General features: G+C 59.1%; 1 protein-coding gene across 11 annotated transcripts in view; it reads right to left on the minus strand.

The window, feature by feature from the left end:
- Window positions 1-26,967, minus strand: part of AGAP1 (ArfGAP with GTPase domain, ankyrin repeat and PH domain 1) — a 415,084-nt gene that overhangs the window by 209,879 nt on the left and 178,238 nt on the right. For all 11 annotated transcript variants that reach the window (XM_036236703.1, XM_016158954.2, XM_036236700.1 and 8 more), the window contains 2 exons: window positions 7,336-7,463; window positions 5,915-6,067 (listed from right to left, as the gene is read on the minus strand). In XM_036236703.1, the coding sequence (XP_036092596.1) occupies window positions 5,915-6,067; window positions 7,336-7,463 (281 nt within the window). The remainder of the gene's footprint in view (window positions 1-5,914; window positions 6,068-7,335; window positions 7,464-26,967) is intronic.

Raw genomic sequence — 26,967 nt, forward strand, 5'->3', positions numbered from 1 at the left:
CAAAAATTCAATTACTAGGAACCAATGGACCATTTAGGAGAGTAACGCCCAAGAGGAAAACACATCCTAGGTCTGCAGCTAATCCGGTGAGGAGGAGAGGGATCGTTTAGAAAACCTACGACGTAAGCGTATATATTTAATTAACGTCTGAAGGGTTTCAGAAATTCTATTAACGACTCGGCCGTGCCGCTGAGCGGGGCGCCCTCGGTGAGCAGCCCGGTGCCGCTCCTGTCTCTCTGGGGAGGGAACAGCGGAGTCAGGGTCAGTCGGGTTTGTGTGCCACACCACAACGAAATAACAAGCGGGGGCCGGGCCGGGCGGTAAGCGGCTGAGCGCGCCGCTGCTGACAAAACATCAGCGCTGGGCTCTGCTTTGCCAAGCGCCGCACACGGCTGTCCTGGCCGCGCGGCTGACGGCGCAGGACGCGGGGCGGGCGGCGGTGCCCGGCCCGGGGAGGCCACCCCTGGGGACAGCGCGGGGACGCCTCACCTCTCGACGGCGCGAGGGAGTGAGAGCACGACGACTTCTGACAGATTTATTTTATTATGAGAGAAGGATCCGAGCCTCGTCCTCCTTAATAACGGCGCTGACAAGTGACAACTTCACTCCATTACTTTTCAATGGGAACATTACTCACGCAATATTGGAAATGGAGAAACATTTTCACGTGCTTCTCACATCTGAGATGATGTATGGAACGAGCAGGCTCCGTGGCGTCCGGGGCGGCCAGGAAGAGCTCACGGAACCCCGTGCCGAAGGGCGCAGGGCGCCACGGCTGGCTTTATTTTTCAGTATTAAAAGAGGCGACATCCTGGGACGCCGGGGAGAGAAGTCCCCACGGCATGGACTCGGAGGCCGCGCTCATGAGAAGCATGCTTCCTCGACAAGTCTAAGAGCTGGTGTCTACTGAACCCCTGTGTGCTGGGCGCTGGGGGCTTTTTTTTCTTTAGGATGGTGCAGACCTGGACGAAGGTAACAGGAGCTCAGACAAGCAACAGATAGAAAGTGGCGGAAGAATGTAAAACTTCAGGTTTATCCCTGTGGGCTCGTAGGGAAACGGAGAAACTCATCAATCCCTCGTCGTGAACTTTAGCTAGGGGTTAGGGACCCGCTTGCCTCTAATTAGTTCTTTAATTAATAATGTGTAGTAAGAGCTATGTAATAACCCTAAATTCTTTTCCCACCTCTCAGTTCATGGGGAAGCTGGAACTCGAGGTTCCTATTTGTAATGCAAAATTCAAAGCTCACGGTGATAACATTTAAAAAAATTTTGAACCAACAGAGAATCAGTGAAGGTACCTTTGGAATTTTATGAATTCTAAATTCCTAAATTTGGAAATCCATCTTCATTATTCTCTATTAACCAGCATAATTAACAAAGCAAACATAAAAAAAAAAAATTAGCATCTTCCTCAAGGCGGCACATCTGTCCCCAACAGCCCCTCAGCGGAATTTCCAGATCCTCGGAGAAGCGAGACCACGAGGAACCGAACTCGATGTCTGATCTCACACTCAACACGAGTGAGACTGAAAGGTCGCCAAAGCGACCCCCCGATCCCCTGACAGCTCTACCACGCGGTGAGAGCCCTAAAACCGAAACTCAGAGCGAGCCGTAACGAGGTGTGAGGCAAAAGGGTTCGCTCTGTCTTAGTCCCACGATCGCGTCCCTACGGCGGGCTGGAGGATCCATCCCTGGAACGGAGATCCGGCTCCTACGCCACAGCGAAGCCTCCGGACGGAAAACACGGCAGCGCTCATCGATCCCCGGGGGGGCTCCGGTTTTCCTGCCAAGTCCGAGCCGACATCGGCGGGAGCTCACCCTCGCGTCACTGCTGACGCGGCCCCGTGACATCGCCGGACGCGAGATGGCTCTCGGCCACGGCTGCGAGAGTCCGGGGTGACAGCGTGATGTGCCCCGCCCGACACGCGGAACGGGGGACCGGACGAGGGCGTGCCGCACCCCTCGTGAACGGCCGGCAGCGAGCCGAGGAGAGGCGCTCGGCCTCCGCCAAGGCACACGGGGAAGGAAGGCGAAGCTGATCTAATCGGCACCTCCTCCGTCACAGAAACGCTTAACTTGCTCCCATGTGGTGACAGAAAGCACCAGAGGAGACCCTCTCCCCCTCTCCCCTGCCTGCTCCACGGACAAGAAGCCCTCGCGACGGCATGGAAGCCTGATCTTCCCTCGTGACCAGGGAGCAAGTCGGAGGCTGCCGTGGGACCTATGCTCCGCTCCCCTCCTCGGCAGAAGACAGACGCCCCCCAAACCTCTCTCTACACTACCCGCGCTGATGCCTAACGTGCACAGTGAGTGTCTCCGAGCAGGGGAGCGAGGCTCTTCACAACCTCTGGGTACGGGGTATGCGCGGCTCTGTTTAACGGTGTCGGCGTTACACGGTGCGCTTTTCAAAACACCGTGCAAATGACACTTGACGAGAGGAGAAGCCAGGCAGTGTATGATTACGGACGCACGGCAGAGTGAGTGGACAATGTGGATAAGAGAAAGGCCAGGTCGGAGGCAGTGCCAATGTCCTGGGGGAGCCACACCCCGACGGGGGCGCACCTCGGACCCGTGTTTGTTTCTCGCTGCAGCAGCAGCGGCGGCAGCAAAAAGCCTGCATTCGATGCGCTGCACGGAGTGCGGGCGTCTGCTCTCCGTCTCCGTGTGTCTGAACACACTTCCTTAAAAAGCATCTCAAACACACGGAAATCACAGCTACTAAACTAATTGTTCTAAGAACCCAAATTACAAAACCAGTTGCAGGGACAGAGCCTTTTAATATTTCTTTTTCAAGACAACGATTCTTGCCAAAGAAATAAGCACAATAAGATGTCGTTTAGTTTTTGATGACTAAAGTATAATTCCCACCCCAAACGTCACACACGACTTGCTACAACAAGAGAGATTTTAAGTTTGCACTATTTTGCAAAAAAATGCATGTGATTTACCTTTGTTTAATAACGTGTCCTCACGCAAACAGAAACATCTGAGGCTGTAAAACAGTCCTGTAAATGCATGTTACGGGCCTACTTTATAAAATTTATATTTGGTATTTGGAAAATGATATGTGTGCCACTTAATTAACTCTGGCCCCCGCACGACGATCTAATAAATAAGGCGGGCAGCGTCCCGCATCTGCGTCTCATGCTCCCCATCTGCACGGATTTTTATTCATGAACGCTGTCCAGCGTGTGGCACATCGGTCCTCCTACTGCACGCTTACAGAAACGCACTTTTGTGTGCCAATTTAAGCCCACAATTACCATCACTAGGTATGAAGGGTCCGTGAAATTCTATGTATTTCGGAAGAGCTGCAAACTGGTGACAGTGAGAGCTCAGTTTCTTAATTGCTACAATTTTGACAGTAATTTGCCATCGTGTCATTCCTTGGATGACACTGACATCTAGTGGAGTTAAACAGTCCCGAGACCTTCGGCTTAAAAACACCCTCGTATCCCCGTCGTTTCGCTCGGTGTCAAACCCAGCAGTGACCACAACACAGGTGCTTGCCGGGGCCTGAGCTGCCTCTTCCTGAAACCCACGTGGCGCCTTCCAGGACCCGACATTTCTGTTCCCACTAATAACAGTTAAGTAGCTGGACGCGATTTCCACAACGGTTAACTCCAGCTGCTTTCCAGCACTTAAAGAGGACAGACGTGAGAACGCACAGCTTCACGGGCACTGTGCGTGCATCGGACACAGCATCACGACACGACTCACGGTGACTCTCGGTCACGCTAAGGGCGGCTTTTCACTGGCTCCGGCACCTGGCGTGCTGGCCAGGGCCGCTGGCGTCCTCCAGGGTGCCTGTGCGGGAAGAGGCCACCTCCCTCTGTTCTCCCCCGAGCACGGAGAGCCCCCCTTTCTCTGCAGGCCACCCCTCCTGAATGTGGGTTGACTCTGGCAATAACCACTCCTGACAGATGCCAAGCACGAGCCGGCTCTGCAGACAGCACGGGCTCAGGACTCGCTTACCGAGTAAGCATTTTGATTCTTTCTGCCTTCGCGCTTCCTCCTTCGCCAGCCACCTCACGGGCCCGGCGGGGACACTACTTCCTGTCACATCCTGATGCTGGGGCGGTCCTAAACGCAGGGTGGGGACACGCAGGAGCCCCTCTTATAAACACCCCATTTTAAAAGATCCTTCCCGGCTTCTCAGCTTTCCTTAGAACAGAAGCCAAAGCCGGTGACCGGTAAACGCGGCCCCTGGGTGGCCCCTCCTGCCACCGAGCCCTAACGGAAGCGGCAACGACGCAGAAGACTCTGGCGTGCGGTCAGAGCCCCTGCCTGCCACGCTGCCCCCGCCCCCTGCCCCGCCATCCTTGGAAACTGGTTTCTCGACTCTGCTGAGACACAAGTGAGGCACGGCCTGGTCACGAGGTGACACTTTTGCAGCCCAACGTCCCCGACCTGGAGCACAGAAATGTGGCAGGTCTTAGAATGGGCTGTTTCGATGACTGCCAAGTCTCAACGTGTTTGAAGAAATGTCACAGTAAAACCCCCTTTTCGCATACAAGTTTAAGCCTGTATCTTCCCAGCTGCACACCATCCAGAGCTCTGCGCCACCAGAGATCACTTCATCACCTCGGTGGCAAGGGGCGGGGGGCTGGGACAGAAGCCACGATGACCAGCCCCCCACCCCCAACAGGGTGGCGTCCCCGCGGCCTCCGCCGCTGCAGCTGCGTCTGGCTCAGAGAGGTCAGGCCACTCGCCCGAGGCCACACAGCCACTCGCCCGAGCCTGCCTGGGTCTCGCTGCCCCCCCCGCAGGGGCGTCTTCCGGAACTCCCATGGCACAGGGCACACAGCCGAGGAAAGCGGAGAGTCACGAGGAAGTGGCGTGCGCCACGGCCCTCGGTGGTGCTGACCGTCCTGCGGGAAAGCCGCCGGGGGCGTGGCGGGGCAGGGGCGGGTCTCCGGCCCCCGCGGCCACCTCGAGATGGCCGTCCCCAGCTGAGGGCGTCAGGGCAGAGACACCCAGCCAGCCCTGCAGAGTCCTCCTTCAGCTCAGAACTAGACCTGCACAGGCCCTGGACCTTTCTGTGTCCCAGTCAGCAGTGACCGACCACCAGGGAAGCCGGCTTGTTTAAAATGGGGCACAGCTGACCTTGGAGCCGCTCGGTCTTGCCGGGGGCCCCACCTGTGCACTGCGGGGTGTTCACCAGCACCCCTGGCTGCCACCATGCCTGGCCACCTGTGGTACCCTACCTACGCTCTCCCCCCAGCTGAAATTTCTCCGGAAATTTCCAAATGTGCCTTGGGGAGCAAAACCACTGTTTTTAAAAGCCTGTGTGGGTGCCCCAGTCCCGGGAGAGAAGACGTCCCCAGCCAGGCGGCTCCAGCCCCACGGCAGTCGCTCGGCCTGCAGCACTGGGCTCGACCGCACGGCCTTCCACGGGCGCCCGGTGGCACCCCGTGTGTGTGGAAGGGACAGGCCGGCAGCAGGCCCGGGCCCCCAAGCTCAGGGGTTCTCTGTCCCCCAGCCGCCGGGAGCTGCTGAGACGACACGGGCCTGGGCCCCGCGGGCCGGTTCCCAGCTCTCAGCCCATGGCAGAGGCCGGCCAGCGTCCAGACGCCCCGCGGACGACCGTGCAGGGTCGCCGGCGGTTGGCGGGAGTCGCCGGGCTCCGGCGGTGGCCGAGGGCTGACACGCCCGCCCGAAAGGCCAGCTGCACGCGCCCGGGCACCTGGGCAGTTCTGTCGTCTCCTCACGCCCAGTGCGACAGGATGACAGGTACCTGCAGACGCACAGGTCGGAACGCCCTGCACACTGAGAAACGCCCGTTTCACTCAGTGTCGAAACCCCTGCATCCCCCGACTGACACTCTGGCGTCCACGGAAACGGATCCTGTCCTCGTCCCGTTTGGAGTCCACGCGCGGCGGGGGCCGCCGGGCGCCCGGGCCGGACACTCACGGGGAAGAGGTTGGAGCGCCGCTTGGACTGCTTGCGCACAGGCGTCGGGGTGCTGGCGGGCGGCACGTCGATGCGCAGCTCCTTCTGGCTGGTGCTCGGGGTGGACGGCACGGACGAGGAGCAGTCGCTCAAGCTGCCGCCCCCGTTGCTGGCCTGCAACGAAGGGAAAGCGAGGCTCCGTGAGGGGCGCGCCGCGGGGCCCGTGCCGCCGGCGGGGCGGGGTGGCCGCCGCAGAGTCCGCGAGCTGCAGCCAAGAGACGCCAACGCGACCGGCCGGCGGCTTCCGGCTCTGCTCGCCACCCCGGCGCCGGCCTGCACGGCCTCGCTCTGCGACACCCCGACCCTCTCTGTCCTTCCGCCCGAGGAAAGTGACTACGGAGAGACCAGTCTCCCACATCTAACCTTTGAGAGTTAGAAAGTCACTGTTTACTATAGCCTCTGAAAAGGACGGAGTGGGCCGAACCACGAGGCTTCTGAGGTTCTTCCGTGGCCCTAGACTTTTTAATGCAGAAGAGGGCCCAGCAGAACCACAGCTCGCATTCTGAAAACGACGTCTCGAGAACGTGAATGCTCCAGGATTCACGGGAAACTACAGCGCCCCCGGGGGGACGCGTGAGCATTCCCGGCTGTGCCCGGCGGGCCCTGGTGTAAGCGACTGCTGACTGACCGCCCGAGCGGACGGAAGGCACGGCACCCAGCCTCGCTGCGCCCTTAAAACCGGCGCCGACATGCAGGGCGGGCGGGGCCAGGAGAGAAGGAGCAATCACAGGATCTTTTCATGAACTATGTAAATGTCTAACCAATGCACTGCGTACTTGAAACTAATGATAATTTTTTTTTTAAAGTGCCAACATAATGCCTGTCCAAGAAATGTCCATCAAAAATATGAGCGTGGGGAAAATAAGCCAACCGTTTCCTTAATGAGTTTTTGGTTAGGTTCTTCAAAGTGACAATTATTTTGTTTGTTTCCAAGTAAATAATTTAGCGAGACACTGTTACAAAGAGGAAGTCTGCACGGGGCCTGAGGGACGTGGGAACTGTCACTGAGGGCGGCTACCGGGTTTACGCGCACGGCGAGATTCGCCGCTGCCGTCCACTCACGACTGCTCCACCTGCAAGCGGACGAGATGAGGGCCGGCGCCGCCGGGTCATTTAAATCAGCGGCAAAGCCAGCGGCGTGTCCCCGCCCCCCTGCCCGGGCCGGCATGAAGACGGAAAACATTAAGAATGATTCCCATAAAAACCACTTGGCCACAGCAGTTGCTGGAGGAGATGCGAAGTCAATTACCAACATGCCGTTACTTCCGAAGGTGACGAGAGAAAGGCCCGCGTCAGAACCGGCTGGGGGCGCGCTCTGGGCCGGCGGGCGCTGCTCGGCTCGGACGCGTCTTCCGGCCCGGTGCCGGGGGCGCCCGACGTACCTGGCTGATGTGCACGGCGGACACCTGCGCGGAGCACACGGACGAGTGGCTCGGGGAGTTGGGCAGCGACTTGCAGGGCCCGATGGACAGCTGCTGCTTCTTCCTCGTGGCGACCACCTTCTGGGCGACTGGCGGGGCGGGGGGGGGGGAGACAAAAGGACCGACGTGAGGCCGGTTTCTGCGCGTGGGGAGCGGGCGGGGGCCGCCGCCGCCCCTGCCGCCCGCCGCGCCCGCGGGGACGGGATTCCTGACTTGTAGCTGGGCACGTGGCTCCCGGAACGGATGCGACCGGTCCTGAGCCCCCTGCTCCCCGTCCGCCTGCACCCCGGCCCGGCACGGCCACGCAGGCATCCTGAGCCCCCTGCTCCCCGTCCGCCTGCACCCCGGCCCGGCACGGCCACGCAGGCATCCTGAGCCCCCTGCTCCCCGTCCGCCTGCACCCCGGCCCGGCGCGGCCACGCAGGCATCCTGAGCCCCCTGCTCCCCGTCCGCCTGCACCCCGGCCCAGCACGGCCACGCAGGCATCCTGAGCCCCCTGCTCCCCGTCCGCCTGCACCCCGGCCCGGCGCGGCCACGCAGGCATCCTGAGCCCCCTGCTCCCCGTCCGCCTGCACCCCGGCCCGGCACGGCCACGCAGGCATCCTGAGCCCCCCTGCTCCCCGTCCGCCTGCACCCCGGCCCGGCGCGGCCACGCAGGCATCCTGAGCCCCCTGCTCCCCGTCCGCCTGCACCCCGGCCCAGCACGGCCACGCAGGCATCCTGAGCCCCCTGCTCCCCGTCCGCCTGCACCCCGGCCCGGCGCGGCCACGCAGGCATCCTGAGCCCCCTGCTCCCCGTCCGCCTGCACCCCGGCCCGGCGCGGCCACGCAGGCATCCTGAGCCCCCTGCTCCCCGTCCGCCTGCACCCCGGCCTGGCACGGCCACGCAGGCATCCTGAGCCCCCTGCACCCCGTCCGCCTGCACCCTGGCCCGGCACGGCCACGCAGGCAAGCTCCGGCCGACGGGGCGGCAGCGGGGGGCGCGCGGCGGGGTCCGGGAACCGCCCTCGTGAGAGCCGCCCCTGGCCCACTGCTCCCTTATGCCCTCGTCCTTCGAGCCGCTTCAGACACCCGCGTCTCCCCGCCCGCCTCGGGGCCGGGAGCCACATGGGGCGGGACGCCACCCGGGAGGGCCAGCCTCCAGCCTTGAACGCGAAACAGGAAGACACGCACCTGTTTGAGTTACTCTAATCACACGATGCTGCTCCAGCTACTTGCAGCAAAAATAATCCCAGCTAAGACAGGGTAATTTAACTAAACAAACCCCTTTGAACATCAAACTTTTTTTTTTTTTTGGCAGAGCCTAAAGAATTACTCTTAACTTTACAAGCTACTGCAGAGAATTATATTCAAGGACATGTAATTATATCAAAGACTTTTTTTTTTAATTTAAACATACTGCTACACACATCGGAAGTTTATCTTAATCAATACAAATCTAAATTCAACCAGCCATAACTTCTCCTGGCAAATGGGCTCACTGATAAAGCATACTGGATTTAATTGGAAAGGAACTCAACGATTAGAAAGCGCGTTCTCCACCAACAGGTGCCACTGCAGGAGAATAACGAGAGCTTGTATTTGAAATATGTGTGTGTCTTTGGGGACTGGCGGTAATTAAGTTCAATGATATTCGATTCTTGTCTTTCCCCAGATAGCGGCTCTCTTCGAAGACACCCACGCAGAGGAGCATATCACTGTCCCAGGCAATAGGTTCTAACACAGAAGGAGCGTATGCGGGGTCCACAGATGATTTCTTTTCCAGATGAATACAATTTTAATGAAGAACGGGTGTGTCCGCGGCTTGCGGCTTGCATGTAAATGAACGACAGAGTAAATATGATGAAGTGGAAATGCGGCGCGTGAGGAGCGGCTCCCCGGGAGGAAGCGGCGGCTCCATCAGTTACTCCTCACCTCCGACGGGCCCCTTATCATCCCGCAAGGATGGTGTCAATTAATTCATCTTCCCGTAGCGTATCGATCATAACCTTCATCAGCTAATCATGTTTAAATTACAGAGGAATATCGCAGCACTCTGTCATTTCAAAACCATTGGCGTATCGATCCAGGGTCTTTGAAGACGTAGATTAGAATAGTTTATAAATCATGATGTGAACTCGAAAACAAAATCTAAGCTCAGATCCCAACAGCTGCAAAACGTGTGTGTGGGGGGGTCAACCAGAGTTACAAACACCTGACGGAGGTTAACTTAAAGTCACGATTGTTCGGGTGAGCGCCGATTCATGTATGTATTTTGGAAAAGAGCGGAGGGGTGTTCTGATTGCCAACCCTAACGCACTTCTATTCTACTGCCAGCCTCGGAGTCCCCCCTCAGCTGGATGACCAGACCGACTCTGAACACAGAGCTCACCGAAAAGGCACAAACGTCAGACTCAAACGGGGTGAGCTTTCCGGAGAGCTCTGCGGACACTCCTCTGTTTTCTACGCAAAGGGGAGAGCTGAGAAACTTCCCAAGCAAGTCAAATGCATGATCTCAGTCATTTCATGAAACCGTGAATGCTAATGAATGTTCCACTGGTTTCGGAGGCTAGAAAGAGCAAGTTCACGAGCAAAGAGAACATTTTTCCAAAAAAGCCCCCCTCTGAAAAACTGACGACGTTGCACGAAGCTCGAACCCACGTGTTAAGTACTAAAATTCTGCCCGTTGAATTATTGCTCTATTCTCTGCATTACAAAAAACTGAAATCACAACTTCTAACGAATGGTGGCATTTTAAAAAATCTTTACTGGAAACTTTCTTCACATTTGTTCTACTTCCTCATAATTGTTATGTTCATGTGCAAACAGAAGCAAGAAAATGACTTGGAAATATGTTGTTCTAAATACAGGGACAGCTTTAGAACGCAGGAAAACCCACAGAAGCAGGGGGAACTCAGTAGAGGATAATGAAAGCGTCGGAGTTAACAAGGAAGACAAGTAGTCAGAGGAAAAGGAGGCGAATGACAGTTCGGCCACGTTCCCCTCCACACTGGGCACGAGAACGCACTGGGTCCCGACGAGCCACGAGTTGCTAACCACTGCTGCTGCTCCTGCTGTATGTCTCGGTGGCAACGGGGGTGGCATTTCTGTGTGTCCCCTTTAAGCCTTTTCTAGATAAACAGTGTGGGTGGTGCCAAAGCCGAATTAACCACTGCCACCCAAGACGGTGCCAGGGACCATCACACAAACGACCTTGCAAGAGTCAGGGCGAACTCACGAGAGCCCCCAGACAGGGGAGGATGGCCAGCCTGAGGGGGTGAGCCTCTCCCCCAAAACAGATAGAAGGAAACGGACAGCACAGGAGGGAACACAGTGCTCGCCTAACTGTGACCACGAGCTGGGCGCGAAGCTAACAACATTTAAACGTTAGTAGATCTAAACATGAATCATGAATTACCACCCAGATCAGAACGGCTGGCCTCCATAACCACTGCGTTTTGTCTACATTTGAGCATTCAACAAACGAACACATTACGTTTTATATAAAGACACGAATGGATAACACGCATTGACCAGCACTTGAGGTCACTCGAAACAGGAAACCTTTATCCCTGAGACGCGATGTTTTCTCAGATTTGGTAACACACGTTCCTATAACGTTGCCACACGAGCTGCGCCCAAGTCCGCAGTGGCGTCATCAGCATTTTTCCAAGAAAGCCCCCCTCTGGAAAACGACGACGTTGCACGAAGCTCGTGTACTCTTCCCCCAGACAAGGTCATTAACCTCCTGAGAGTTCGAGACTCAAGCTCGATGTTGTTTTACAAGTCACTTCCTCCACGATTTTGAAATTTTATTTGGATAATAGATAACAGATATCCTTTCATTAGCTCCTTCAATCGTATCTGAAATTACAATGTATAAACTTCGAAACCAAGCGAGCAAATCTCCAGTGCCTGGGAGAGGGCAGGGGGACTCCAGGGGGTTGGCGAGGGCCCTTCTCCCCTTGGGGGGGGGGGGTGGACCAATGCGTGTCACATTCATATATGTATTTCCATTCTTCAATAAGAGTTTGAGAACATGAGCAACAAGAAAAGTTGAGTCATATGCTTATTTGCTCCATAAATTTAAAATTTTCTATTGGACAGATGACAAAGGGCACCCTTCAATTAGTGGTGAAAATAACACTCTCGGCCCCCAAATAAGACCTCCTTAGGTCCTGGCATAATGCCCGTTTTCCGCTACTTTGTTTCTCCACTCGTTCCCATTAGAGGAGGAAGAGTAAGGCCCGGCCGCCCCAGAGAGCCCGCCCCGCCTGGAACGACGCCTGGAGGCTGGTGGCGGGCGCCCTCCGGTCCCCTCTGCTGCATGCACCTGACGACGGGCCAGGCGGTCCCAGCCTCCCGCCTGTCACCCACCCGCACCCACAGCTCCGCCTCGCAGGTGCGGAGAGTGAGGCGGGCGGGCCGGGGATTCAGGCCCAGTCTGCCACGGCTGGCGACTGCTGCGTAGAGATGCCCTGTGCCCGCCAACGCCCCCCGCCGGGCTGTGTGCGCAGGGGACGGGGCCACGCACCCCTCTCCGCACTCGAGCCTTCTCCACAACCCTTCCGTTGCATTTGGGTGACTAGGAAAAGGGGCTTCGCTTGGTGACCGGCGTCCAGCAGCTGCTCAGCCAATGGCTGGTGCGAATCCCATCTTGCAACCAGCCTTCCTGGGTGCAGGCAGGCTCTCCCTGAGGCCCCCTGAGCCCCCGGCCTCGTGAGATGCCCCCTGTTCTGAGCACTGTAGCCCGGCCCCGCCTCCGCCCCAGGGCAGAACCTAGCGTTGCCAAGGGCACTGGTGACCGTGTAGAGGCCGGTCACATCTCACCTGACCTCTGGGCAGCACTCCGCGTTGCCACGGCTCCCTCCCATCCGGAGTCACCTCCCTCCCTCCTGGTTCCCTCCCCTCCCCCTCCTCGCTGGCCCTTTAAGGCAGGAGCACCCCAGCTTCTCGCCTTGGCCTTGGCGCATGTCCAGGCACTGCCCCCGGGCAATCTCTCACCTCAATGCCAACGGCTCCCCGTCTACAAAAGCAGCCTGTACCCTCCTGTGTTCCCGGAGCCTGTCCTGAGGACCATCCACACCCCTCCGTGACTTACCGGGGACGCCTCGAAGTCCAGGGACCCAGCCCGAGCCTCCCCATCCACTGAACCTGCTCCTCTGGCTTCCTAAGGCTGCTGACTGCGCCCCGGCCCCCGGGCACGGATGGAGGGGGCGTAACAGAGAACCCCACCACCGGAGGCTCTCTCCGGCACGGCCTCGACCCAACCTCGCCCTCCCACGGCCGGTCACCAGAACGGCTCGCGAAGCAGCCCCTTCCCTGCAGCCGCAGGGACACGCTGCGGGGCGACCTCTGTCAAGGCGAATCGTACCCGGTGTTCTGCTTCGGGCGTCCCCAGCCCGCGGGCCGCACTGCAGGAGGTGAGCGGCGGGGGAGAGACGCTCCCTCTGTGCCCGCAGCCGCTCCCCGCGCCGGCATCACCGCCTCGGCTCCGCCTCGGCTCCTCAGGCGTTAGATGCTCGCAGGGGCCCCGGTCCCTGGAGCCGCAGAGGCTGGGGACCGCTGCTCTGCCTACAGTTCAACAGCTCCCGTCACCGCAGTGACAGAAATTGAGACCCTCAGCAGAACGGGCTCCCCGTGCTGGTGACAGGGTGTCCGCACTCCTCCTCCCTCCCGCGCACAGGACCCCGTGCCCTGCCCCCCGCGGCCCCAACCCTCCCGGCCCCCCCACAGGGCTCCTGCCAACAGGCCAGCCCCACCGAGAGGCGACTTATGCGACCGGCAAGCTGGGGACACGCTGTCTGTCCCTCCTCAATCCCGGCCCCCTGGGGCCGAGTGCCCGGAGCACAGGGCAGACCGGGGCCCCCCGCTGCCCGGAGCACGATCCCGGTTCCCACACAAGGAAGCCCCGGCAACCTCCGCTTTCCAGCAGTTGCGCCAGTGAGAGTAACAATCTGCTCTTCCGGGCGCTTTGGTTTCACACCCTAACTGGCTCAGAACGCCAGGGAGGGCAAGGATGCCTTCGAAAGCCAACACGGCCCCCACCCCGGGTCCCTTGCCCGAGTCGCCCCGCCTCCCACCGGGCAGGGTGCCCCGCGGCTGCCCCGTGCTGGCTGAAGCCCGTGACGTGAGTTGCCACCACCGCCCAGAACACGCCTCCCGTCTCCCGGGGCCAGCTCCTCCTCCGGGGCCGGCCTCCCTCCCCTCCTCAGGGGAAGGCTGCACCCACAGGTGCTAACGTGGCCAGCTCCACATTCCGCCCGCACCCCGGCTGAGCACCGGTGTGCGTGCACAGGCGTGGAGACGTGCACACACACTCCGGCACACGCACACACATGCACACACACCGTCAGGGCTCGGGGAAGGGCGGCAACTCAGCATGCGACTGCGTGGCAAGTGGCCCCAGGCCAGACGCGTGAGCTTCCACACTGGGTCCGGGCCTCCGGCTCCCGCTGGTGGCCAGCGCCGGACTCCGGCACGGTGGCACCTGGCCACCGCGACGTCCAGGATTAAGCGCCTATGTTAAGCCCTTTAGTTTCATTAGTGATCATGACGTTTTGGGCACAGTCCAACAAATGTTAGTAAACTTAATCAGCACAGCATCCTCTGTGGTTGAAATGATTTACCCGCATTCACCCGGTAACAAGAGCTTCTGCAACGCCACCCGCGAGCCAGCAGAGGCCGGCAGGGGGCAGGCGAGGAGCTCCCAGCCCCGGAGCAGAAGCCCCTGCGCGGCGCGCCCGCACCCCCGATGTCGTCACCACAGACTGGGCCGCAGGGGCGGCTGCCAAACCGCCTCGCTGGGCGGCCCCTCTTCCGCCACCCCTCTCCTTCCTTCACTCAGCATTGACTCAGCCCTGGAGCCCCACCCTCTCCCCGTGCACGTCCCAAGGGGCCCGAGGCTCCTCGACGAGCCCCAAACTGGCTGCTCGTCCCCCCCACCCCGTTTGCTGGAGATTTACATCATCAAGCAGTTTCGCCACCACCCGCCTCGTAACAGTCTGCATTATAGGTGTCACCTCCACGGCCGACGAGCACCCAGCGTCGCCCGGGACGGCCGGCTCCGCGTGGCTCACGCCCGCTGCTCAGGCTGTGCTGGGGGCAGCGGACCCGGCGGGGGGGCGGGGGCGGGGCGGTGGGGGGGGGGCACGGTGGAAGCGTGCGGGTTCGGCTGACACCGAAGAGCACAATCAGGTGCCGAATGGACATTCGGTGTAAATCAAACCAAATTTATGAAGCCCCTTCAGCTACTGAGAAAAGCTGTAGCACCCCGAGGCCAATATGGGGACCGGGCCGTGTAGGCACAGCAACCGAGTCAGCCGTCAGACAGGAAGTTCAGTGAGAACGGCCAACCTGATGATCGACACTTAGAACGCTTACAACACACACACGTGTAAACATTGACCAGCTTGAGACTCTCGTTTCCCTCCTCAAAAGGAGCTTCGAAGCACGACTCGAGGGTGGGAGTCACGGCACGCTGTACCTTCACCTGGTGCTGTCGTCCAGAGGTGGCTTTTCCTGCACCTTGCGCTGAAAGCCTCATCCATGAGGGCCGGGGTGGGGGCGGGGGCCTACCTGGAGAACGCCCGTAAATAATGGAAACCACCGGGGGTTGTAAATCTCCCAGGAACAAATAAAAGGTCCCCTAATGTCTCAGCCCAGTTTTAAATTACAGCTGAGTGATCATTAAACTCTTATTAATTAAGAGGAAATTAATTACCAAGTTATCTGTGCAGTTCTGAACGTGTGACTTAGGAGTGGAGAGAAATCTAAGTGGAACCTGGGAGAATCCCGAGGTAACGAATGCATTCTGTGCTGCCGACGGCCCTGTCCTCGTCTCCGAGATTTGTTTTCAAACCATCTAAGTTTTGAGTACAGAGGAAGCTATGCCGGAAAAACGGGTAAAATGGAAAAAAAGGAGGAGTACATCCTTGAAGGTCCCTTGGGCTGTCTGATGCTGAATGGCAGTCAGGGACCCGCGGCCCGGCCTGGCTCTGCACACCGGTGCAGGCCCTGCCAACCTGCACCGCCGGCTCACGCTGAGACGAGGGGCCAGAGCCGGGGACCTCCGGACCCTTCCGGAAACGCCAGGCACGACGCTTTGTCGACCTGCCCAGGGCCGACGAGCACCTGACACTCGACCGGCACCGGCCGACCGGGCAGGGGCGAGGCTGCTACAAGAGGGCACCGGGAAGCGCTGAGACCTCACGCGCTCAGCGGAGTGACAGGCGCGGACGTCACCCTCAAGGCAAAAGGGGGCCATCGGAGCCACTCGAGCACAAGTGACAAGATCCGTTCTTTGGAAGGGCGCCTCGTGTGGCTTGGAAGACACAGGCCACCTCTCCCCGGACACTGGGGAAGGAAGTGTGGGGTGCGTGGGCGGGGCCTGACTCCGGAGCCCAGCTCCCCGCAGGCCTCTGGTTTGAGACTCTCGCACGTAAACCCGCTGCGACTCCCCCGCACGCGCTCCACCCACAGGGCGCAGAATGCCAGGCTGATTACGCCTCCTTTGTTGATTCCGCGAGGCCAAAAGGCGCTCCAAGGTGACGGAGCTTGGCGACGTCCTTTCAGCTGAGCCCCGAGTTTAAAACCCTTCCGAGCAGACCGGACACCTTCCCTGTCCTGAGTTCCAGTCTCCGAAGCCCGAGGATGGCTGCCTGCTTCAGAAAGACGGCCCGCACCTCGTTCCTGGACGTGCCGGAACGACCTGCCAGGAGAAACTCGCGGTCCTTGTTCTAGCGAGGCCTCCGCTTCCTGTCACCCCCTTCCTGTCACCCCACTGGTCTCAGAAGCCGACGCGTCCGTCACCGACCGCCCTTCGCACGGACGCCAGGTCTGGCCCGGTCACGTCCGTGTTTCGACACCAGACTGGTTTCTTCACATGACAAACCTGAGCAGGAGAGGCCAGGCGTCCCGTAGCTGAGCAGGTCGTGCGGTTAAATGGGCGCATTTCCATTTCGGTTCCTTGTCACTGGGAACCGATGACTGTCTCTGGCAAGGGACCAGCTGCGCGTGGGTCCCTGGGCCGGGCAGGTCTTTAGGAGAGAGGGTTTGGTGGGGGAGAGACCGACGCACAAAGCACGGTGACATTTCTATCACACTGGGGGAAAAAACCACGTCCATCCAAGACAGGCCGAGGCTGAAGACCCGAACTCGCCTTCATGTCTCCCAGTGAAGCCTTCGCGCTCTTCGCGAAGTCACAAAGCCTGAACCCTTCACCCGAGAGTCCGTTCTTGCCTGTGTTCTTTTTCAGCTCGTTGTACTAAAACAATTTATCTTCACTGATGTTGCAATTACCTATTAGCATTGTTAATTTGCTGGAAATGAAGCTATTGTTTAATTGCTCCTATTAATCGGGGATTTAAATGCTGACTGTAATAAACAGTTACCTTCAGGACGGGCAAAGTCACGGCTGCTGACAGTGACCTCGGAGTCTGAGAATGAGGGGAAGTGTCTCCTGGGTCCCAGGGGGCCAGACTTCCCTCCTCTCCTTCAGAGGAAGTGAAAGAACGTAAAATTAAAATGAAACACGCTGAAATAAACACGGCCTGCTTTGTTTTGTTGCCCGTGTACCAATTCCAATACAAAGTTACTATTTGTGGCAAGGGAGACCTGAGGTCGTCCCCAGGAAAAGTGATTTTACATGTTTCTTCCCAGTGCAATTGTCCCTTAAAACTGTCCCACAGTGGAGCTGCCGCTGTGGTGTGTGAGCCGCACGGCTGCCCCGGACACTGGGTGGCGGGCAGAGGGCACCGTGATGCTGGCCGCCCGTCGGGTTCTGGGCCTGCGGAGGACACAGGGTCCCGTGTCCATCCCCGCACTGCCGCTGTCCTTCAGCTGGTCCGGGCACGGGGCCCTCTGCTCAGACGGCACTTCTCCCCAGGGGGAGGAGGTAGGCGTTGCCTCGAGGGCTGTGTCTCGGGCCCCGTGCAGGTGGGCTCTGGCCATCGGGGGACCCTCGGGCAACGCTGCCCTCTGACCACACGTGCTGCCCGGTCCGTCCCCAGCACCCCAGCCTGAGGCCTTCGCCACGTCCACCCTCCTGTACCGTGCGGGCCCCTGGCTGGTCCTCCTCCCTGCAGGCTTCCCGGATTTAAAACCTTTAAGTCCTCCGGCCCAGCAGTACGCTCAGGGACAAGGGGCTGCTTCGCCCAAGGCCAGCTCCAGCCTGGAGGACAGTATCGTTGTGTCTCAGGCTGGCTGCACAGTCGTCCCCGGCACTGGGTGCAGAGCCGACACGCGGTGACTGCCCGGGGAAGCAGGGCGCCCTGACGGCACCGGCCTGTGCTCCTGACAAGCCCCGGCCCCCATGGACACCCGAGCCAGCCCGTGCTGCCTGCATCCTGGGCGGCGACCCTCAGGAGGGGCAAAGGGGAGGAAGGGGGCACCAGCTCTGCCCCCGACTCCCCACACCCACCCCCCTCGGGCCGATCACTCACCCTGAAGCCCATCCCTTGGGCACGGCCGAGCGGGCGCAGTGACGATGACGGCGACCCGGGAGGGGCCCGCCCCGCTCACCGTGGGGGGCTGGCTGCCGCCCCCTCGCACGTCGGGGCGGCGTCCCCGTCACTCACAGCTGCTCCTCACTGTCACGGGGCCCGGAGTCGGCGCCAGGCGACCCACTGGGCGGGGGACCGTGGGAGCAGACGAACCCGCCGCGGGGCAAGGCGGGCCGAGCGGCGGGGAGCTGAGCCCCCGGCCCCGCCGTCAGAGCGGCCTGCGGAGACGCTGCACGCAGCCGTCCGGGCCGTACTTCGCCGAGGTGGCCAGAGCAGCGCCTGGCCGCCACGGCCTAGAACCCCTCACCCCTCACCCCTCACCCCTGCCTGAGAACCCGGCCCCTCGCCCCAGGCACGGCGCCCTCCTCGCCCGGCGTGCCAGCCGAGTGACACGCGGCGGGGGTACTGACAGCCCCCAGAAAAGGCGGGTTCTTATGACACGAGGTAGGAATCGTTTTCAAGAGGGAAAGAGTGAGAAATCATGCATGCTGCACAGATACGGAAGAATCATTAAAAGCAGGAAAAATCCGGAAGCGTGACTGGTGAGGGTGAAACCCGTGAACGGTGTGTGCCTGAGGGGGGCGGGTTCTCACCAGACAGGGAACCGGGGGTGGAGGGGGCACAGAAGCAGCAGCCGAGGGTAACGCGTCCCCCCGTTAGCTCGGCTCTGAGCCAGGAGGTGGGGAGTCTGAGAAGGTAAAGCGCAGAGTGAGGGGCCCTGCTGACCACTGGTCAAACGCTGGGGTCACGCGGCCCTGGCCGTCGCCGAGATTCTAGGCGGCAGGAGCTGGGACCTGGCAGGTGCCGAGATCCGGACGGGGCTGGGGTGCCAGCTGGTCACCTCAACCTTAAGGACAGAGGACTGCTCCTTCAGGACCTGCCTCGCCAGCTGGGAGGTGAGGTCCACTCTCCTCGCGACGTGCGGCAGTGAGTCTAAGGCTGAGCCCTCCCGGCGCTCATGACGACGATGCCCCTTCTCTGAGTCATCGTTACACAAGTCGGCAGTGTTTAAGAGCAGCTAATACAGCTTGGGGCCGTCTAAAATGCAGAGCGGTGCGCAAAACGCACAAAGACGCTTCAAAGAATGAGGCTTCCTGGACCAGGGAGCTACGACGGTCTCACCGCGACCCGGGTCCGCGTGGACTTGAACGTCGGAAAGCACCGGAAACGCTACAATTAGACCCAGTGCAGCTCTGCTCGAAAGGCCCAGAGATGATTAACTTTCTCTCTCACTTATTCTCAAGTTGGATGCAAATCAGCATCTTTCAAGACGAGGCCAGTGCATATCCCAATAAATTGGCAATACAATTTAGATGGCAGGCGAGGATCCGAAAGATAAATGGCTTAAACAAAGAGGGGAAAAATGAACCTGTCACTTCTTCTCAACTCATCAAGCTGTCTTGCAGAGGAAGTTGATGACTCGGGAGCAGAAGCGTTTCTGACACCCCCTGAAGGTGAAGGCTCACTCTGGAATTCTTTAAGCTGCAAGGGGGGAGGGGAGGAAGGTGGGGGAAGGGGGAGACGGGGAGGGAGTAGGGAGGGGGGCTCTCGCCGGTCTTTCTGCACCAGGGAGGGCTAAAGGACACACCTATTAGATCCACGATTTTTTTAAAAACGGCCAATTACAGGCCACGAGATAAACTAACACAGTTCATGACCAAGTGAAAGAAAGGACCAAAGACGAATGCCAATCAATGCAGAGACGCTGCCGCACGGCGACCCACCACGAGGACGGAACTGACGGGGGAAAGGCACCCGCGTAAAGAACGTTAAAACGCGAAAAAAGACAAGCAGGCACAAAAAATGAGACGCACGCATCCGCGATCGCGTCCCCTGCGCCCGGCATGAGAAACCGCGCCGGAATTTAAAGGACGACGAGGAGATGCAGATCACGGGGGAACGGCGGACGGAAAGGGCCGGAGGGGGAGAGTGCAAGACACAGGAGCAGAGGCGGGCTCTCCGGGCGGGACCCGGAGCCAAGGACTGTCGAGTCCAGTAAATAACCGGGTTTCGGTTCTCAAAATTAACTTAGTTTGAGTAACACCAGCTTAACCAAACATATCGGGTCTAATCTGCTTCCCGTTTTAAGACGTACGTGTTACAGGACAAAGGGAGTCCAGAAACGTCTCTAATCCCATTTGTCGCAAACACATCCTCCTTCAGGTACCTTGTAACTTCCAAAAAAAAAAAATGGACTTATCACAAGCGAAGCTGCTTTCCTACCTCGGGAATAATTAGCCTTGCACCACTCTCCATGAAAAAACCTTTCTCCTTTCAGCGGGGAGAAAGGACCCCTCGGCGGGAACCTGGTACAGCCACCCCTCCCCTCCCCAGCTCAGCCACGAAGGACCTGGCGGCGGTGGCCGCGGGCACGAGGGGCCTTCGGGGGAGTGACAGTGGCACGCGGCGTATTGTGATGCAATTAGGAAGAAGGACGAGATGACAGAAGAGGTTTCCGCCCGGCCGTCACCGGGCCTGTGTGCACCGCGTCCCCGAGAGGCTCTCACGCCGCCCGTCACGCACGGTGCCGCCGGCGCCCGCACCCAGACACCCGCCCTCCCAACTGCGTCAAAGTCCTTGGGGTACGTCTTGCCTTCGGTGACGTGACAGCGACATTAGGCATCTAGGTCACATGAGGACGGGGGGGCCCCACTGAAGAAACGACGTGCAACTCTATATCATTAACACAGAACGCGAGATCGTTTCTTTCCGTAGATCGTGGTTGCTAGAGAGTTAAGGATATGATGCAGAGGAACTTTCTGCAAGTTTTTTTCCTTTAACAAGAAATTAAGTCTATCAATTGCCGCTGTAATTATTCACGGCACCTCAGGTAATTAAAAGGGATCTAAATCTAATTTTATTTACATTTAGAATACCCGCGGTCACTGCCGATCAAGATTTCGGGTTTGTGACAGATAATGTTTAAGCGTTAATTAGACTTCAGCAGAGAACAGTGATTGACTTTGAATTCGTAATCTGCTGTGATTTACTAACGGTGACGATGTCAAACCATCCCTACCTGTTACTGCCAGTTTCTACGAAGTACTGAAATTCTTGAAAGAATCGTGCGTGCATTTTAATGCTGGAATGCCTCATTTAAAAAAAGACAGAGCTCATAATAATACTGCACGCCTCCACCTGTGAGTGAAAGTACTCTGCATTAAATTCAGTTTGTGTGGACTCACCGTAACCTAAAACACCTATAGCAGTGTTTTAAATGGAGTCACAACTGTTTTGATTTCTCTCTAAATTATTCTAGTGCAAGTTTTTAAACATGCACGGAACGCTGAAAGAATCTGAGGGTCTAATCCCACATCACCTAGACTTCGTAACTGTAAGACGTTGCTAGCCGCGCTTTACTGCTACCCGGGAGAACTCGGGCCCGAGGCACACACCCACCGCAACACACCGCCAGCCTCGCCTGAACGCCGACCACTATGAAAATCACGCGGTATCGTGTTTCGGCGCCATTCACGGGAGATGTTTAAAGGGCAAGAGGAACCGATGGACTTGATTAAGTAGTTCACGGAAGGCAGAGCTTTCTCCCGGGGCCCGCGGTCCTTGGCCTGATATTACCACACGTCCCATTTTACCTGCTAACGATCTACCTGTCTACAGAGAAGCGTTTCCAGTGAAGCCTCCGGAAACTCATTTTGAGGAGGGAAAAAAAAACATGGAAAGATGAAGAGAACTCAAGTCCATGCTGGTTAATAACCCCAATCATTAGCAGCCATCTCAAAAATTAGAGAAAGCAATTTGAACGGAACACTTTCCTCACGGCAGACACTTAAGTAAAAGTCAGAACACAGGAAATTTAATACGCTAAACAACATCATCATCAAAGAAAGTTTAGAAAACCTGGACATTTACTTCCTCCAAAATTAAAAAAAAGTGTGCGCGTGCGTGTGCATGAATGAGAACAGATGAGGAAGGTACGGCCTTTGTCTTTCAGACAGACGCCTCTGTGATGGGCCAGGATACAAAGGACGCGCGGGAGCGGCCGGAGCGGCCGGAGCGGCCGGAGCTCGGCACCCCTGCGGGGCTGGGGCTCCGGGCCACGGCGGGCAGGGAGGACGGCGGCAGCAACAGTCCTCGTCTACGGCTGGGGCAGGGCCTCCGCTCCGATCTGCGAAAACCACACATGCGCAGCGCGAGCGCCGAGCGCAGGAAAACGGGGGTCGTACTGCAGCCACAGCCTCCAGGTGCCCCGACGGCCGCCGGACGCCGGCTCTGCGTGCGGCCCGGATGCCCCGCTGGATGCTGGATGCTGGCTCTGCACGCAGCCCAGACGCCCTGATGGCCGCTGGCTCTGCGTGCGGCCTGGAGGAGAGCGCGCCCTCCGGGTTCCTCACCCCAAGCCACAGCCCTGCCCGGGGCGCCAGCCAGGCCCACCTGTGCCCCTCGGTGAAGAGCTGGCCGTGTCATCCAGTCGCCGGCCTCGGCACAGCCAAGCCACGATCGACGGCAGCCGGACGGGGGACGGGCAGAGCTGGCTGGAGAGCAAGGACAGGAGCATGGCCGCCCGGCCTCCCCGATGCGATCTGCATTTTTCACAGCAGCTCCGGCTGGCTGTGCTGTGGCTCAGGACGGGCTGGACGTTACTGGCTGCACGAAGCTTCCAGGCCCTCACGGACTGTGAGCGCCCACTGCAGACGTCGGCGTGCGGACGCTCGGCTGCGTCGCCCCGGAGGGCTCGGCTCGCATGCCGCCTCCCTGGCCTTCGTCAGCGTTTAACTGTCACGACGTCCGTAACTCAGCACAGAAGAGGCATCAGGAGCGTCTGCTATAAATCTCACAAAACATGGAGGGCCCCTGTGCACTTTAATCATTTGCTAACGGTTACAATAAGATTGTATTAAAAATTTAAACTGCCCTACTTAAGCAATTTACCATCAAACGTCCATTTCCAGGGAATGAACCCAGGGACGTGAATGTCGAACCCGTGGTCGGATTTATTGCACCAAAGAATATTCTCTTGATATAGCTCTGATGACTGAGGTCTAATGACTTTACTTTTATTACTTTTTAAGCGCTTAATGGGGAAATTTAGACATTTTCACAAGACGAGTTTCAACGAGAATGGTACATTTAAAAATGACAGGTAGGGAAAGGTCTGCGAGACGAGACAGCCCCAGATGAAATACAACAGTGGAAATTTTGCGAAAATGACTAATACCACAGGCTTGCCTCTGCCATTATTCGTTTTTTTCCCACCGTCTTCAATAGTCCAGAGACTATTTAGCAAAGGGTAGCCATAGAGAATTTTATTATCATATGTGTAAAATTTTAAAGTCATTTAAAAAACGCCACAGTATTTAATTTTCCCCCGCACTCATAACCGCCTACCGCAGGGAGCTCACGATGTCCGCGCGGTTACCTGAGCCCCGGCAAGGAGCGGCCGTCTCTGCCGGCGCCCACACGGTCAGCGGGAAACGATCTTTAAGACGCTCAGGAGCAAGTCGGAAAGTTCCCCCGACTTGAAGTCATTCCCCCCTAACTTGGGCCCGCACAGCAGTGATCCCTCAGACTTCAATTAGCGGCGAGGCAGTAACCCTGTCCATCACCGGGGCTGTAAATTTCTTATCTTTCTCATTAGCTACACTGTGGTGCGGCTTAAATATAATCGCGCCTGCCACGGGGCTGTAAATCGCGCGGCCCGGCCCACCGTCAGAGGGGACAGGGAGGAGACCAGGGGATCCGAGGGTCACACGCCACGCCGAAGTTGATGTATGTGTCTCCAAAAAATAAAAAAAACGCCGGCATTCACTCTAACCGTACCTCCTGAGTTGGCCTATTTGGCTTGAACCTGGTAACGACCTGTCTGAATTAGTATCATTAAGTTTTATGTGCGAAATCCAATTTTCTGGAGAAATATATTTTTTGTTGCATCTGCCAATAATATCTTTTGCAGTGACCTGTAGCTATTAATTTTTTTAGACCTAAAGTCCCCAACTTATTTTTTAAAGCTGTAAAAAAAAAAAAAAAAATCCCGCAAAACCGTCCTCTTGGAATAAAACCGGGCGCCGCTGCACGGGGACAGCAGTCGTGTGGCTGGGGAGGGACGGGCCTCCCGGGGCGCCCGCCACCCGCTCTGCGGGAAGCCCGCTGGGGTCGTTGTGCCAACGTCGGGATGCTGAGCCCCGCGCCGTGGGCGGCTCGACCGCAGTTTTGCTGACGAGGGCGGGTGGTCCGATCGTGCAAGGACACAGCACGTGGAAGAGGGAGGGAGTTTCCACCAGGCGCAGGCTGCGTGCTTGTGTGCTTGTGGGCGTGTGCGCGTGCGTGCGAGCGCACGCGGGGCCCGGCTGGGACCGTCCCTGACCCTCACGAAGCAACGCGAGGGCTCCGGACTCGGGGCCGTGCGGTTCCGACAGCTGCCCCGCCGCCGCCACCAGCTTCCCGCTCCCTATCACATCCACTTCACCCCCAATTAAATTAATTGTGTCTTTCAAATTAAAATTGATGTAGCCCATTAACTCACCGCTCCCGGGATGCGGAGCTCCTAGGTTGACTGCCTCACCTGAAGGAAGCCGGCGGCTTGGCTGTGACCACACTGCCACCTGGTGGCCCCCGCTGTCACCTACCCGACCAGGTATTTATGAGAAGCACGGCGAACTGCTCGGTTTTGACCCATCTCTAGGGCAGCCAAACATGCTATTTAGAGAGTCTCAGGAGAACGTGCCCTGATGAGAACTATTCACCTCATATGGCAGGCAAAGCAGACGACGTGAATCACAAATTACCTCCAGATTACAGAGCCCCGAGAGTTGAGGCAAGAAGCCAAGCCAAACACAAACCTCGAAATGAAAAATAACTACACAGGTAGCTTCGCTGGGCCGTGAATTGTATCCCAGTAAATCTGTTAACTTAGAAACGAACAGGAGCTCATCGGTGTGCCGATGAGGGTTTGCTTTTTCAAGTCCTCTAGTGACAATTTCCCAAGTTACTGGGGACCTTCTGCTGGTGACTGTTTAGAACGTTGGTAAATATTTACTGACTGAACACGTAACTGAGGCGGTAAGTGCTGCGGCCAGACCCCTGGGTTCCCACCTCAGCTCTGCAGTTCACGACCCGTGGATGAGTGCTCTGGCCTCTCTGTGCCTCAGTGTCCTTACCCGTGTGCCTCGCGGGGGTGTGAGGGCACAGGGCAGACCCCGGAGAGACCGCGGTTCGGCTCTAGCCCGCGGCCAAGCAAGCCACGACGTGTGTGCTGGGGGATGGTCTGGCCGCCGATCCGCAGAGCCGCCGCCTGTGGAGCCACCACCGCGGGCACGCTCCGCGTCACCTCCGACCACGCAGACCCCGCAGTGCGGGCGCCCAGGGGGCCGGCGACGCGGGGCAGGGACACTCCAGCCCTGCGCTCACGGTCTCGGCGGGGAGCACGGGCGTGGGGTCACCGCCGTCACTGCTGAGCCGTGCAGCTGGCCTCTTCATCAGGACCTGCTCTGAGCACGTGCCATGGCCACGGCGTGGCGGGAGCCCCGCTCTCGCCCCACCACCGCCGAGGAGCCCGGCACCTCCCGCAGGCCACGGGGCAGCGCGGCAGCGGGTGGCGCCGCTGGCTGACGGGCTCCCTGGCCGCACGGGGAGGAGGCCCAGAGGGAGGGTCGGGGCCATCTGCAAAGGAGGAAGCTGCAGAGAGCGACCCTGGTGGGAGGGGCGGCGGCGGTCATGTGACAGGAGACCCGGGCACCAGCAGAACTTGGGGACAAGGTGGAGAGGAGCCAGGCATGCCCGCTGCCTCACCCAGGGGTGGCACGGTACACCCTGAGGTGCTGCGGAGGCAGCTGAGGCTGCGTCTCGAGGTGACGAGCGCTCCCGGCGGGCAGAACCAAAAGCCTCCGTTACGCCTGCGGACGGCTCTGTCCGGGCCAGAGAGAACCGTGTGCGGAATCAGGCAGCCCAGGACAGAGCCAGGAGGGGCCAGGCCAAGTCCGCATCCCCAAACCCACGCCGGCACGGGCACACGGGGAAATGCAGCCGCCAGCAGAACGCGGAGCTACGAACGCGCCTCCTGTGCCCGGCACGCGCGGGGGTTTCGCCAGACCGAGCCCCGCATCCGGGACGTGAACTGAGTCACAGACACCGTCTCGCGTCAGCCCGGACTAGAAGCGAGTGCGCGTGCGCCCGCGAGCGAGAGGCTTGGGCACACTCGGAGGACACGAGGACGAGCGGCGAGGGCCAGTGTCGGGTTCCGAGTGTGGCTGGAGGAGGCGGCAGGACGCAGTGGGCGCGAGAGCTCGTCCCCCAAGTTAACAGCGGGGCAGACGGCACAACCAGCTCAGGCCGGAGGGGCCACTGAGGGGCTTCTCGTCTGGGACGGCGGCTTCTGTCTCCGAAGATGCTGGGGACGGCCTCGCTGCCGGCCAGGGCTGGCAAGGAGGCGGACGCGCGCTCAAGTCCGCACGGCTGTGATTTCCTTCCGTCCAGCGCGCATCTGCCCGCCTCGTCTCTGCAGCTCGGGCCGGCCTGGGACCCACCGTCTTCATAGCCTCGCTTCTGGGCAGGGTCCAGGCTGTCCTCAGAGGGCAGACACGTCCTGGAACGTGCTGGGCACCCACCAGGTGCAGGGACAGGGCTCGGCGGGGGGAGCAGAGCCGGGCACTGACACCTGCCGGACACACAGGACGTGGCTCGGTGGAGCGGCTGGCCTTCCTGGCGAGGGCAGGGCAGCCGGGGCTCCTGGGGCACAGGTGTGTGAGGGGCGGGCGCGGCTGGCACACGCTCCCCCAAAAGGAGCTGCTGACGAGGGAAGGAAGCTCGCGTTGGGTGTGGGGGGGCAGCGGGAGGGGGGGCGGGGCGCCACCGGCTGCGGTCAGCCATCCCGGCCCCCTCACCGCCACCTACACACCCTGGACCGGCCTCCACCTCGGAACCCTCCCTGAGGCCTCGCAGCCACAGTCAAGCATGGAGGTCACCGTGGTGGTCCCCCAAGCCGGCAGCAGGAAGGAATGGCATCTGAGTCTATTCCGGAAGGCGCTACGGCAGAACGGACAGACGACACCGGTCTCGGGTTGAGAAGGCGGGAAGCTGCCACCGGGCGGCACGCAGGACCCTCCCGCACGCCGGGTACAAGCCAGCCCAGCCTCCTCGGCCCCTCCTCACCGAGCCGC

The sequence above is a fragment of the Rousettus aegyptiacus genome, unplaced genomic scaffold (assembly GCF_014176215.1).
Source record: "Rousettus aegyptiacus isolate mRouAeg1 unplaced genomic scaffold, mRouAeg1.p scaffold_m13_p_2, whole genome shotgun sequence".
Classification (NCBI taxonomy): Eukaryota; Metazoa; Chordata; class Mammalia; order Chiroptera; family Pteropodidae; genus Rousettus; species Rousettus aegyptiacus.